The sequence below is a fragment of the Adelges cooleyi genome, unplaced genomic scaffold, assembly GCF_023614345.1.
Source record: "Adelges cooleyi isolate 19-005CV unplaced genomic scaffold, UGA_ACOO_1.1 ACOO_flye_CR_arks_rails_tigmint_CR_PRNA_149, whole genome shotgun sequence".
Lineage (NCBI taxonomy): Eukaryota > Metazoa > Arthropoda > Insecta > Hemiptera > Adelgidae > Adelges > Adelges cooleyi.
This window is the reverse complement of record NW_026095805.1, coordinates 1-15,062: the sequence shown is the minus strand read 5'-3', so window position 1 is coordinate 15,062 and position 15,062 is coordinate 1. Positions and strand designations below refer to the sequence as shown.

Genomic DNA, 15,062 nt, shown 5'->3' with positions numbered 1-15,062 from the left:
ATAATTGTGTTAACTAATTATATCCATTTGAAAAAATGGCTAAATAAGGTTAAAGTGTTTAAATGTTTGTAAAATTAATATGTTTAATATTACATAATGAAAAATATATATGTATATATAGAAGATAAATCTATGGACATCATTAAAATATATAATTATAAAACAGGGTTAATGCACGCCTGTACACGTCATATGCGCTAGTAGAAACCTTTTCAATATAGTAGACTAAATGATTTGTCCAAAATATAATAAGTATTGAAGAATAATTATTTGATAAATATTTTACAGTATAAAGTAACTTATAACGTTTGTGGGTCAAGTTCTTCTGGTCCTTATTGTCTGTGAACTGGCTCGCCTGCCTAAAAAAAGCCAAAATCATATTTTAACTTTATCGATTCTCCAGATATAACGAGACAACAATTTAGACAAAAATAATATTAAAATTAAGCCTATATTTTATACTATATCAAGCTGTCCTGACCCGGCGTTGCCCCAGCTTTAGTTTGCCAGGGCTGAGTAAAACAATTACAAATAAGATTTTAAAAAAGTCAGTTCTAGGACAAACATATATATATATTCATTTTTATATATATAGATAGATATCAATATAACACACTCTACCTACGGCGGCCATCGCTTATATATTATATAATATACTTACACAAAACGTGTAAGTATGTTTGAAAAACAGTTTTTCTTTACAAACTCAAAAGACAAATGACCGTTAGTAAATTATTAATTATCGTTTCATTAAAATGTTGTAAGTATTGTTTTACATACTTTTAAATTTGTTTTATAAGTTTGAATACTAAAAACCTATTTGAGTATAACACCAGATTTGGCACCCGATGAATTAGTGTTAATCAGTTTTATTGACTAGACGGTCGCATGGTCAGTGCACAAAGTAAAAAAATATTAGCATCGTTAGATTATCCAACATTACTAGAACATATACATATTATAAACGAATGAAGGTAATATAAATAAATAAACAAATGATTGCATAATAGTACCCCATTATAAATCAATTAAGGTCGGACTATGTAGAAATGAATAGTGTGTGTATTGAAGTGTATATATATATAGTTAATTTAAATGTAGTATAAAATATGAACTACACACATGATAAGTGTCACGAGAAATAACAGTAGCGATAAAGAGTTGCGTAATACGGCATGGGTAACTTTTGTTCTAGTGAATATATTTATTTCTCATAACCTTATATGTGTGAGATCAACTTGACATTTAAAAATTAAGCCCCGATCCCGCGCGCTGAAATATTTATCTTCACTGATTTATACCTACAGCCTGCCATCGCGGCCGCCGCAGTTATCACTTATTGTACACATTCTTATCAAGTAGGTTGTATACACAGTAGACTGTCAACACCGAGGTGGATTTGTTATTATTTTTTTTAAAACTCATAATATAATGTTGTGTGTTTACATATGAAAATTGTTTAAATTTCGTTAAAGTGTATGATTTAAGATTTTATACCTGTCGTTTTAAGTTCAGTGCCTAGGAGCTCCGACCGAGGGTTTCGTAGCCGCGTATCAGTAAGTACCGAGTAACGTTTTGGTTGATTTTTATCGTTTCATTTGTCCTAACCAATTGATTAGTAATCTACATAAGTAGTATACAAGTACGACAGTGATATTTAAAACGGTCTAAACGATTCTTGCGTACATCAATTTTAGACTCGTAGAGTGAGAATCGCTATCAACAGCTGTAGACACGATAACTCTAGTCACTACAGCCATATTATGCAGCAGATGCCACCTTTTTTCTTTAATAAATTGGCCTCGTTAATAAAAAACACTTTTTCCTATGTTTGATAAATGTGCACCCCTACTACTGAACGATTAAGAACATTGTGAGAAAAGTTTTGTGTGTTATTCAATTACTTGCATTTGACAACATGTACGACCAGAGTAAGGCCATTTCAAATGGTGATATTTATTAAAATATGAGAATATTTCTATCAAACCATATATAAAATGTAATGTAATTTTTGAAGTCGGCAAGATAACTTACAATAATAATAGTAGTAGTGGTAGTGGTAGTTAGCTGCGCAATTTTGTTTTTTAATTTTATAAACCATTGATAATACATTGTTAGCTATTTTATTGTTAACTATGAGTTCTATTAACAATTAATATTAATAATACATGTATGAATGATATACTGCTCATATTATGCTATAGATCATCTTTAAACAACCTATACTGACTTATCTTTGTACCAAGTTAGTCAACGTCTTATATTATTAGATTGTGGTTTGCTCTAACGGAAATAGTCTTATATCTCAACAGACTAGAAATAAAATTATTTTTTTCTCATAAACGTAAATTTGAATTATATTTAAATTTTCATTTTACTCTCCCTGAAAAAATTTGGAAAAAGTGAAACACTGCGTTGCTTAATAGGGTAGTCGATATTATGACGAGAAATATAACATCAATTGGTGCGATGGCAAAAGCCAATTACCGTTAATCATATTAATAATAGTTTGATTAATGTTATTATCAATTTTTTTATGTTACCAAGTATATTTTCTTTCTTAAGAGGACGTCGCAGGTAAAGTGTTACGTATACAACTCCCGAGAGATGGCGTTATTCTCCGTCTCGGCGCGGCGGCGGCGGTTTATAGTCACGCCCATACGAGTGCTGCGGCGGCGCGTTGTAGTATTATCAGAGCGGCACATTATTCTATCACCGACAGCCGATCTAGTAAAAACTAATATTATGCTGGAAACGTATGATTCGTCGCGGTAAACATTCGCTACTTCGCGAGCTCGCGCGCGTGTTACAATCTCGAGTAAATCTTTTTTTATAGCTACTGTTCATTACCATTTATATAACAATGGACAGAGTAGAAAATACAATACCCATCATAGTTTGAATCATTCTGATAACTTAATTACTTTTTTTTAGCGTATAAATAATTTTCTCATAATATCGTATAGCGTACTTACTTATTAACATTTATATTGGAGCATACTTATTTTGCATGTCTGTTACAATAAAATACGTGTTTCCAAATTTGCTTAGCCTATATTGTCCATGGTCGTAATGAATATTTTAGTTTTTTTTCTTTTTTACTGTTTTTTTTTTTTATAGTATTATAGGTCACCAAACAAAATCATTAAAAATCAGTATTTTATGTAAAACATTTCAGCTTTCTGATAATTCATTTAGAAATCCAAAATTAATAATTGAAAACATGTTTATAAAAATTCATCAATAGAATAATAATTGCATAATGGTACGAGTATCCGTTATAAACTTTAAGTGCTGGACGGGTCATATATAATATTCTATGATTTATTTCATTAAATAATAATTATATATAAATCTAATACTATTTCATAAAAAAACAATGTGTACATATGTAAATTTTGTATTATAATTTTTATCTATAAAACACACAACACAATAGGAAAAATAAAAATGTGGCTTCTCTGTACAACAAAAATACAGTATTTCCCAAGTAAAGTCATATTTCTACAATATTTACAAGTAATATAGGTAATTAGATAAGCTTAGATTATCTGTTGTTATCCCGAAAATTATGGTGGTCACCGCCGACATTGTTGCGGAATTTAGCTTTGTTATAAAAAAAAAATAGAAAAAATAGAATACGAAATCATAATTGAAATATATTGTGAGTAATACTCTTTAATTTATAAATTGTAATTATATAGAAAAATAAATTATAGTATAAATGAAGAGTTAATTTGTCAAACGTTCCAAGTGCTAAAGTATAAAAATTGAACTTTATAATTTGATTTTTTTTATTTTACTAGCGGAAACATAACATATTTTTGAGTTTTAAATATGATTGTTTTTTTTAATAAATATCTATTCCTTACTTGAAATTTACAAAATTCATTCCGGTGTAGTAAACCCACGTAGTGCACATGGGTCTCTATAAGGGCATGTCCTTCTTTCGCGTCTATGCATGGTCACTAAGACGTGACCAATGGGTGTTCCCTTGTAATAATTTAATTATACTTTATTCTTTTAATTGATTATTTGATTATGTTCGAGTAGAGCGACGGCGTCGAGTAGTCGGTAGTCAATTAACGATAGGACTGATTGCACTACTCAGTTATTAACTTCAAAATTGATTAAACATTACTATTATATCAAATTTATTAAACATTATTATTATATCAAATTTATTAAACATTATTATATATCTATTACAATTAATTCAAAAGTTTAACTTATTCATTAAAAAACCTACTCCTAGTTTTTCGTTACAAACGTTGGTCGTTTACGGTGTTTTGTACGCGGTCATCCGACCGGTGCACTACACCGGTAATGGATAAAATACAATTTAAATTATAAAGTTCAATTTTTATACTTTGGCACTTAGACCGTTTGACAAATTCATTTTTCAAATATTTATGTTAGATAAATACGTTTTTAGTGGTCGGCATTGAATGAGGGGGGTGGCTTAGATTGAGAGTAAAAAACCGTCTTTACGAAAAATAAGAATATAGAAATTACGGACACCAGGTAATACAAAAAAGAAATGGAGACCCCCCAAAAATCAAAATGTTGTTTAAAATACATTACTGATCTATATGATTTATTGCAACTAAAAATTGACTGTTGATTAATTTACACATAGCAACTTAAAAAATTCCAATTTTGGTCTGAGGAGGGGAGGGGGCCCCACACTAATTTTGGTCTGGGGTGTAAACATTGTATTACAATGTTTCGGTTTTTCGGAGAGGTATTTGAATATTTTTCCGTTTTTTTACAGTGTGCAATAACCCCCCTCCCTCCCCCGTTCCCTAAACCATTTTTTAAATCACAATTTTTACAAATTATAATTTACTACAATTGCTACCTTTTTCATACAAGTGACTTAGCGACTGGCTTCTTCAGCTAATTTTCTATAAAATAATGAACATAAAATAGCAATTATTAAATAACAGTATCGCTGCGCAAGTAAAATATAATACTTGTTTGTTATTGAGAATTGATTGTTAAAAATTGGGTTATCTGTTTTTACTTCAGGTAATAATATAATTGCGGTGTCACCGTTGACGTTATCGCTGTCGCCGCGCTACGGCAGTCGGCCCAAAACCGGTTTTCCGAACGTATAAAGATATGTAGTAAATTGGCCGCTAGGCGCGCCAGCTCTCGACGTAATAATTATTATAAAAATTCAAAAAACATCCCTTCGCACTTCAAATAGTACTCGTACGCTTTTGGTGGTAGAAAATTGTTTATAGTACCATATGAAAGATCAGAACTTTTTCTACGTGCCTATAGAGAGTTTTTTTCGATAACTTTATTTACAATGGTTTTATGAACGTTTGAAAAAAGTAAAAATTCTTATTGAAATAACTATGAGTAAACAATTTTTTTTTGGAAATATGGCTCTATACGCACATAGTAGACATTCCAGGCTTTCTTTAGGTATCCTTAGATTTATTCTACGATTAATAGTTTCTGAGTACTATTTGAAGTCCGAAGCGGTGTTTTAGTACACGAAATATTTGACTGCGACGTCCTCTTAACAAGTATAATCTACGTTGTTCAGAAAATAAAAAATATTTTTATATACATTTATTATTTAGATGAGAATTGAAACAGATTTTATTTTTTGGCGTAGGAAAACTGTAGTTAACATTTTGAACAAATATGATTATGGTTATGTTTGTTTTATTTATTTATGTGAGACCTTGTATTTTGATTTTTAAATGAGTTTAAAATCGGGCTGTACTTTTTTTTGTTAAGATAAATCATGTGTTTTTGTTCCGTTATTAAATCTAATTTCTTTTTATAGTTATTTTAGTGAGGAACCAAATGAGAATTAAAAATGGACAATTATTTCCAGGAGACCAAGATAAAAGTAGAGGATGAAAATAAACAGTCAATAGAGCAGCTTACCCAAGCATCTGAGGAAACAACCGATGAATATGCGTATAAGTAATGTGATTTTTAAATTAAATATTTTAAATATTGTGATAAATATTTGGATATGATTATGTTTTGTAATTGTTTTTAAATAGGTGCAGAAGTATTTTAAATATTATCTGTATTTATCTGATTACAAAAAGAATCAACCAATATTGTTAAAAAAAAAACCACTAACTTTTTAGCATCCAACTGAAGCTAAAAGTGTTACTTTTCAAATTTGGGTTGACCTTAAATTAATTAACAGATATGCATATTGTATATACGAAGCACATAGAACATTTTAGATAAATCAAATTTTTACAAGAGCTGCATGATTCTTAACAGATATTTTTAAATTATTTTTTTCAGCTTTAAAATTAATTTTGTTTTTTGTTTTTAGTGACATCAGTACGTGCCGCAAAACCACAATGAAAGTTGAGGTAGACGTTTTGGGTAGTAATCGTTTTGAGTCTGTAATTGAAATTGAAGAAAATTATCTCTCTGGTACGCCGACGACAAATCACGATTTGGACGAAATATGTACATTTGTCTGTGATTTATGTAACAAGTCATTCGCTACCAAAAAGAAAATGACACGACACATTACTCTGACGCACAGTGAACACTCAAAAATCCGGAATAGCATTAGAAAACAAGTTGTCAAAAATAAATTCAGGTAAAGCAAATTATTATTTGGTGTAATATATAGTTGTCAAATATTATTGTTGTTTAGATAAAAGCGCGATATCGTTTTTATTAATTTAGTCACATATTGTTTAAGAATATACAGACTAATTCGCATCTTAACGCTTAAATAATTTTAAACTAGTAGTTACAACTATAAGGATTGCATTATAATCGAAATTAAGGGTAAATAATGAAAAAATTGCAATTTATAAAATAGACTATTATGGGTATTCACATAATCAAATCAGTTATTATTTTTTTTTTTAATTTGTCAGTGATTAATTTTTCAACCTTCCTTTATGAGTTAAAACCCTAATGTTAAAAATGTTTGAAAAGAGTTTGAGTTTAGCTGGTAACGCAAGTTCGTTAACGTAAATTTATAAGTCACTAAAGGATGGGTTAAAATTACCTTGTATATATATTAAACTGGATGAATTAGTCAAATCTTACTAGTTTATCTTTTTGCACAATTGGTATGTTTACTCAGTTATAACAGAATGTATAATACAAATAATTTATAATTTGTGAGATAAATAACTTGTTTTTAAAACGTTATTAATTATTACTTGACAATGGTTTGTTGTAGTGTCAATGGTACAGGTAATGAAGCGAATAAAAAGATCAAAGGATCTTCTGCAAAATCCATCGTAACAAAACACCAACACGTAAAAACTGGAAAAGGGCCCTACAAATGTGCCACGTGCTTAAAATCATTTTCTCATAAATCGAACCTTACTATACACAAACGCGTGCACACCGGTAAAAAGCCCTATCAATGTGTTGTATGCCTAAGGTCATTTTCTCAAAAAACGAGCCTCACAAAACACGAACGCGTGCACACTGATGAAAAGCCCTACAAATGTGCCATTTGCTTAAAATCATTTTCTCAAAAATCGAACCTTACAAAACACGAACCCGTGCACACTGGTGAAAAGTCCTTCAAATGTGATGTATGCCTAAAGTCATTTTCTCGGAAAGACCATCTCGTAAAACACGAACGTGTCCACACTGGAGAAAAGTCCTTCAAATGTGATGTATGCCTAAAGTCATTTTCTCGGAAAGACCATCTCGTAAAACACGAACGTGTCCACACTGGAGAAAAGCCCTACAAATGTGCAGTGTGTTTAAAGTCATTTCCTGTTAAATCAAACCTCATAACACATGAACGATTGCACACTGGTGAAAAGCCCTTCAAATGTGATGTATGCCTTAAGTCATTTTCTCGGAAAGACTATCTCGCCGTTCACGAACTTGTCCACACTGGAGAAAAGCCCTACAAATGTGCCATTTGTTTAAAATCATTTACTCAAAGAGCGAGCCTCATAACACACGAACTTGTGCACACTGGTGAAAAGTCCTTCAAATGTGATGTATGCCTAAAGTCATTTTCTCGGAAAAACCAACTCGCCGTTCACGAACTTGTCCACACTGGAGAAAAGCGTTACAAATGTGCCATTTGTTTAAAATCATTTGCTTATAAATCCAACTTCACTAGACACAAACTCGTGCATGCTGGCGAAAATCACCACAAGTGACAATATTTATGATTCAATCATATTCGTCAAAAATCAATTGGGATATTATATTCTATGGTTCTTTAAGGCCTACATAAAATATATTTTTAAATGTTATAAATAAGTAATGGATATAATATGTATTTTTTAATAATTGTATTTGTAAGTCAGATGGTAACTTAACTTATTAATTATTGTTGCTTGATATATTATTCTATATTATAACTAAAATTTAGAATATTTGCATGTTGTTACATGTTTTCTAGCCAACTATTTTCCATCTAATTTTTTTTGTTCACCTATTTCCAGTCCGATTGAGAGGCTATTGATTTTACAAGAATGTGATCTATTTTTGTGTCTGTGTGTACACTGTAGCTTTTGTAATACTAGACCAATACCTTCGAGAAGCAGCTCTATAAAGCACAAACTTTATCGAATTTTTCTTTGGGGAGTAAATATTAAAAAAATCTACTTCACCCTTAACATTTTCAAAAAACTAAAATTAAAACACGGCAAAAAGTTAACTATTTAAAACAAATTTTGTCATCTTTAGTATTGCATATAGCCTCTATTTTTGCACAAAATATATGTTTCTATTTCCAATAGAACGCTTCTAAGAGCACACCAATTTAAAATTTAATAAAAAAATGTTATCCTACGCATTGAAACTGGCACAATTTAAAAAAATAATTTTGTTAATTAATTACATACAACTCTGATTGGTATAAAAAGTAACAAAGCGTTTAATAACAAACAATTAAAAATAAATTAATATTAACAATAGATTTTTAAGTAAAGTCGTCTTAATATTACACACAAAATGTGTTTTTGTTTTTATTAATGTTAATTAGCTTAAACATCTGGTAGTTAAAATCATTTAATATACAATATTGAAATAAAGCGGTTACAATTAAATAATTAAATCTTTAAAATTATTGTATAATAGATTTTGTACCAGGGACTACCGGTAAGCGTAGTATGTGTGTGTGTGTGTGTGTATGTGTATATATATATACATATAGTTGTGTTTATAGTTAATATATATAATTTTAGTATAAAAAATATATATATATACATATTTTTGTGTAATATTAAGTCGATTTTACTTAAAAATCTATTGTTCATATTTATTTATTTTTTAATTGTTTGATATTTAAACGCTTTGTACTAAACTTTTTATACCAATCAGTTGTATGTAATTATAATATCATATACTAGTTTGTAAGCATCGGATAATATATTACTTTTAGGTTATTATTGAAATTTCAACCAACAAAACAACTATGCAGATTATAAAGTGGTTCTAATGGTATGGTATAATTATTAGAAATTAAATAGTTAACTGAACGAGAAACATTTTTCAGCTGAGTCTGCAACCACGAAAGAGCATTTTCATGTCTCGTCGAAGTACCGAATAAATTACGAGTAGTGGTGGAATTTTAGATAATGTACTTTATCATAATTAACAAGCAGTAACATGCTAGTATCTAAAGTAGCTAGTATATTAAAACATTTCAAGTTTCTGGCTAATATTTTATTGTTTATTATCTGGTTTAAAAGAATTCATACAAATATGACCTCTCAGATTCATTTTAGCTCAGTTTTGGTTTGAACGTTGTGAATACAACATATGCCTCCAACCTCATACCCACCCTCCTCCACCCCCACACCCATCCCCCAACCCATTCCCACCCCCAAGTGAAAATTAACAATTTAAATATTCGTCCTTAAAATTGAGAATTTTTAAAATCCTGAATTCACAATAATTTGTTCTTACAAAAATTGTTCTTATTTCATTTCACTTTTTGAATTGAGAATAATGTACTAAAAATGTTGACTGGTCGATAACCCGTTTTGGATAACTATTTTTAAAGTTACTGAAAATTTAACTTAACGACAACTGGGTGTTTAATTTTATTTTTTTTAAAAAACAAAATGACCAAAAAAACCTTTCATTTTTTTTCGAATAGTTAGATCTGGAAGACGAACAACGCGACTTCTATTTAATATGTCTTGATTTAACATATTTTAACATTTTACAAACATTCAGTTATTTCCCTATAAGCTATTATATATTGTTATTGACTTTATGTGGAGGAGCTTTGACTAATCAATGTTGTAGAATTAAATCCGTTTTGTTTTTGTGAGCACTTCATACTCGCGTTGTACATAGTAGACAATTATTAACTAGTATAATTATTGTGTTATCGAACTACATTAAAGTCTAATCTATGTTCATTTGTTACAATGACCTTCATACATTTGCTTGATGAAATACATTTTGTGCATCATAGCCTAAAGTGTTCTCAATCTAAATTCAAGGTGTTGTTAAAACCTGACGGGACACCCTGTATCGATAAGATCAACACGAGCTTAGAAAAACATGCTGTTGTACATTGGTTTCTTCGCACAAATCGTAAAAAATTATTTGAATTATTGCTAAAAAACATGTTTTACTGTAAAAAAAACCTAACAAAATAACACAAACATGGAAAAATATGTTTTTGCGCGCACATATTTTCGTACCTAATCCGAAAAAAAATCACCCTGTATAATATTGAGCACAATATTATACCCTACTTGGTAGTATGCTTCAGAATAATATAAATATGTTATTCATAACAAAAAATGACTAATGTTGCTTATGTTAACAAATTCGCATAAACAATATTGCAAAATACATCTAGATTTTTATTGTTTCGGTCAACAAAATATAAGCCATTCGATAAGTCGTATACAAACCGTTGAAGCAGTCAGCATAACTACTATTGCAATTATTTAAGTAAGTAATATACGAAATTGTTTTCTTATATTTACTGGTTTTATATATTTTCTAAATGTAGAATATATTAATGATGTATACCTACAAAATAATATTTTTAAATATAATTACTTAAAAAAATCACTTACAGACTATTTAAATGATAATTTTAAAAATTATTCAAATTCATTTTTAAACAAAGAACTTTTATTTGAATAATTTGGTGTGATAATTTATTATTATAATAAGTTTTTGTATAGAATAATTTGGCGTGATATTTTATTGTATTTAGAATCTATGTGAATTGTTTTTTTAGCATTTTAGTGTAGGGCTTTCAGCACTTGTTTAGTTTTGTATACCATATTATACTTATATGATATTTATTTTAGCTGTTCCTCCAGAGGTAGTAACAATATGTTTACATATTGAACATAAAAAAAACATGTATTTTTTAAACAAGTGTTTTGCACTAACTGAATAATATCACCAGAAATTGTTGGGTACACATATTATTAATATTAAAAGTATAAGTACTTCACAAATAGTTGTCCAAAACTTGTTATCGATCAGTCAAAATGTTTAGTAGATTATTCTCAATTTAAAAACATGCTCTTCTCAAAAATAGTAAAAAGGTGAACTAATATGTAAAAAATAATTTTACTACAAGAACAATTTACCAATCAATTGTAGCACATTTAATTTAAAATAGCAGTTACTTTGAAAACAACCGAAAATTAACTACAATATTAAATAATGTTAAACATTAAATTGTTGTCTAAAAAGAAAAGCGTGGGCCTTATTCAGCCAAGTCTATAATAAGTTAATCAGTTAACATTTCAGATAATTTTTTATACTGTAAGTTTTTTAGTAATTAAAATTAGGTTTAATATGTGAGAAACACATATATTTTATAATACTTAACTGAATGAATCTAGACTTTGTTGAATAGGGCTCACACTTTTCTTTTTAGTAAAACAATTAAAGATGTTTAACGGTTGTTTTCAAAGTAAATGACATTTTAAATAAAATGTTCTACAATATTCGTTGGTAAATTGTTGTTGTAGTAAAATTATTTTTTACATTTTGGTTTAATTTTTTTCTATTTTTTAGAAAAGCATGTTTTTAAAAGAGTTTTTTTTTTTAATTTATTTATTTTAAATTACTTTTTAGTCCTATTAAAGGTACTTAGTAATTGCTGAATAAATATTAACTAAATTCATTTTGGATGATTTGAAAAATATGAAATTTTAGTGAAACGTCAAATGATCCACGTATGACCCTGTGTTGACCGCTAACCTAACATAGCCTGGATGTCCTAGTCCCAATTTTATTACAGGATATTGTAATGTCATCCGAGATGAGTGTCTGTGTGAATATTAAATTATTAATTGAACTAAGTGAGATATTGAGTGGCCTATAATAAACTCTGTATATGTATATGTACTGTAATGTATGAAAACCATTGTGCCAAATAACTATTTTTCTAATAAATTGTCCTAGTGTAAACATTTACATTTCTTACGTGTTACGATTACAGAAAATATTGAAAAACAATTATTGACAAATGTACCTATACTAGTTATTAAAATTATTGACTTTTCACGCATTTCAGAGTACGGTTGACTTGAATAGAGTTGTTTTCGACAGAAACTCACAGATGTAGAGGCCTCTTAATTATGTCAATAATGTTATTACATTTAATTTGATTTTATAGAAAATGTTTAACGATACTATTTTTCTTAACTGTGACACATTAATGAATGAAGAGGAATTTAATTTATTTATTAATACATCAGATAATATGAACACAGTAATAAAAAATGTGTTAACTAGAATACATGACATACTTGGGTCAAAAAACTGTTTGTTTAAGTATTATTATTGGTTTTAATACAAAATCTGTGTTCGATATAATATATGTAACAATAAGGTATGCAAGTTAACTGAAACGTTCAAAAAGACAAATAATAATACATGTTAAAGTCAAAAAAACATTTGTTTTTCATAAAAAAAAAAATAGTAAAACTTTAAAAATTGTATTTGTAAAATACAACAGTTGTTTTAAGACAGTTGTCTTAGGCTACCAGAATGAATAGACATAGAATGTCTTGACATAATTAAGAGGCCTCTACATCTGTGTAGTTTCTATCGAAAACTACTCTATTCAAGTCAACCGTACTCTGAAATGCGTGTAAAGTCATTATTTTTTATAACTAGTATAGGTACATTTGTCAATAATCGTTTTTCAATATTTTCTGTAATCGTATCTAATATGTTGTTGTAAAGAAATCTTTGCATCAATGTAAGAAAACCATGATGTTTTACCGGCATGTTTATAACAATAGAAGTTTTAACTAATTGTCAAAGCAATGTAAGTAAGTAAACATAACGAGAAAGAAATAATACTGCTTGGAGTTAAAAAATGTACAAATAGGAACTGTGCAAAAAACGTTTAGTTTTCATTGTAAGTATACCTCCGTCTAATATAACATTTTTAAATTAATATTTGCAGACAAAAATGAAAGTTCTGTATGTATTACTGTGCTGTGTTGTACTGTGTTTAAACGTATTGGCAAGTAGTGGTATGTAATTCGTTTTTACAAGTTCCTGCTCAGGGTACTTGGTTTAGGTTTATATAAATCTAAACAAAATTAAATAACTTTTTTACAGATGAAGAAGACGATAAACAATTAGTCGAAATGGAAAGATCAGCCGATCTAGAGAATAGAAAGAGGCTTCATACTACAAGTCAGTTTTGTTTACAAAATACTTTTTTAAGTTTTACCACTTACAGTTTTTATACATAATTTATTACAGACACATTCATTAAGAAACATGTTAAACAAAGTAAGACATACTTAAAATGATAAATACTATAAGTTTAATGTTTTTTTTGTACTTGCCATTTGCCTGACTATAAGATAATTTGTACTTATCAGCTATAATCTCTACAAAAAAAAAATGTTTCCGATTATTGGCTTGTGTGTGTATTGTATTTAAAAAAAAAGGTTTTTACCGAAGAACTCCAGGAGTTATCAACAGTGGCGAAGTCGAGGTTTGATGAGGATAAAAAGCTCAAATAATGCACTATAATGCAATATTTTTCAAAAGAGTGTCCCGCACGAATAATATGATTATATAATAATTCAGTTTGTACAATATGATTGATAATCTAGAATAGATATTATAGAATAATTGTCTAATAAAATTCCAACACGGTTTATCACTAGAGTTAAATGGGCCACGTTTAACTAAAATGTACTTCTATTCAGAACATTTTTCTACATATTATGTCGCATTAAAATTTCATTTGATTTTTTTTATTAACTCAATTAATTATTTATATATTTTAGGGACCGTTCGTGGCAAAATAACACATTTTGTTTGTCAAAATGCGGTCACAATGGGTAACTATTATTCTACAAAAAAACCGATTAAGTATGCTAGCAGAAAAAATGTTTTGGAAACGATACAATTATTTGTAAAAACAATATATCAATGCAACTTTATGAGTGATATAAATATTAAATTTAAATCACTCAATTTTTTATTTGAATATTTAACTTGCTTATTATTATAAAAACGTGTATTTTATACCTTGACTTTCTCCTTTAAATTTATAATGGAACATGAAATTAAGTTATCTAATATTGTTTAAAAATTAATTTTTTGTAATCATAATTTCAGAGAAATTGACTTTTATGTTTGCACTACCTGGTAATAGTTGAAAATATTTCCATATAGTTGTTGGTTGTTCACAAGTATAAAATGTTTTCCTTTTTAATTTCAGAACAAAACTTCAATGAAGACCCTGTTATCCGTAATTCTTATTTCATATTTATAAAACATTACACACGGCTTTTACATTAGTTTTTAAATTATGATAGCAATCATATGGTTATTAATTTTGCCGTAACGATAGATGTCTATCGTTATGGCAAACAATAACATAAAAATATGTTTTGTTTTAAATTTTAGAACACGCAATGGAGCTTGAACTGCAACGAGAAATGCACGAAGGCTTAGGTAATTATAAAATTCAACATATTTTCACAAACACTTTACAAAACTGATAGAAAATTCAATTGAACTTAAAAACTTTCGGTTTGAAATCATTGTCATAAGCTAAGTATTTTCAACTTGATGTTAAAGATCATTTGAAGCCATTCCGTTCATTTCGT

At 28.6% G+C, this 15,062-nt stretch overlaps 2 protein-coding genes across 4 annotated transcripts; both read left to right on the top strand.

The window, feature by feature from the left end:
• The first annotated feature begins 1,375 nt into the window (after window positions 1-1,375).
• LOC126848012 (zinc finger protein 501-like) lies at window positions 1,376-8,308 on the top strand. Of its 3 annotated transcripts, XM_050588514.1 has the most exons (5): window positions 1,376-1,556; window positions 5,807-5,949; window positions 6,320-6,595; window positions 7,193-7,814; window positions 7,983-8,308. In XM_050588514.1, the coding sequence occupies exons 2-5, from the start codon at window positions 5,840-5,842 to the stop codon at window positions 8,139-8,141; spliced, it is 1,167 nt and encodes a 388-aa protein (XP_050444471.1). In that variant the 5' UTR covers window positions 1,376-1,556; window positions 5,807-5,839; the 3' UTR covers window positions 8,142-8,308. The 3 variants fall into 3 exon arrangements, with proteins under 3 accessions (XP_050444471.1, XP_050444470.1, XP_050444469.1); XM_050588513.1 differs by having other exon boundaries at window positions 5,858-5,949; window positions 7,193-8,308; XM_050588512.1 differs by having other exon boundaries at window positions 7,193-8,308.
• Window positions 8,309-13,246: 4,938 nt separating this feature from the next.
• Window positions 13,247-14,907, top strand: LOC126848013 (uncharacterized; the record flags this gene model as incomplete). Its single annotated transcript, XM_050588515.1, has 8 exons — window positions 13,247-13,256; window positions 13,394-13,463; window positions 13,552-13,629; window positions 13,699-13,728; window positions 14,235-14,288; window positions 14,569-14,598; window positions 14,672-14,701; window positions 14,860-14,907. Coding segments are annotated over exons 2-8 (334 nt in total), but the record flags the coding sequence as incomplete, so codon positions are not given.
• Window positions 14,908-15,062: the final 155 nt, after the last annotated feature.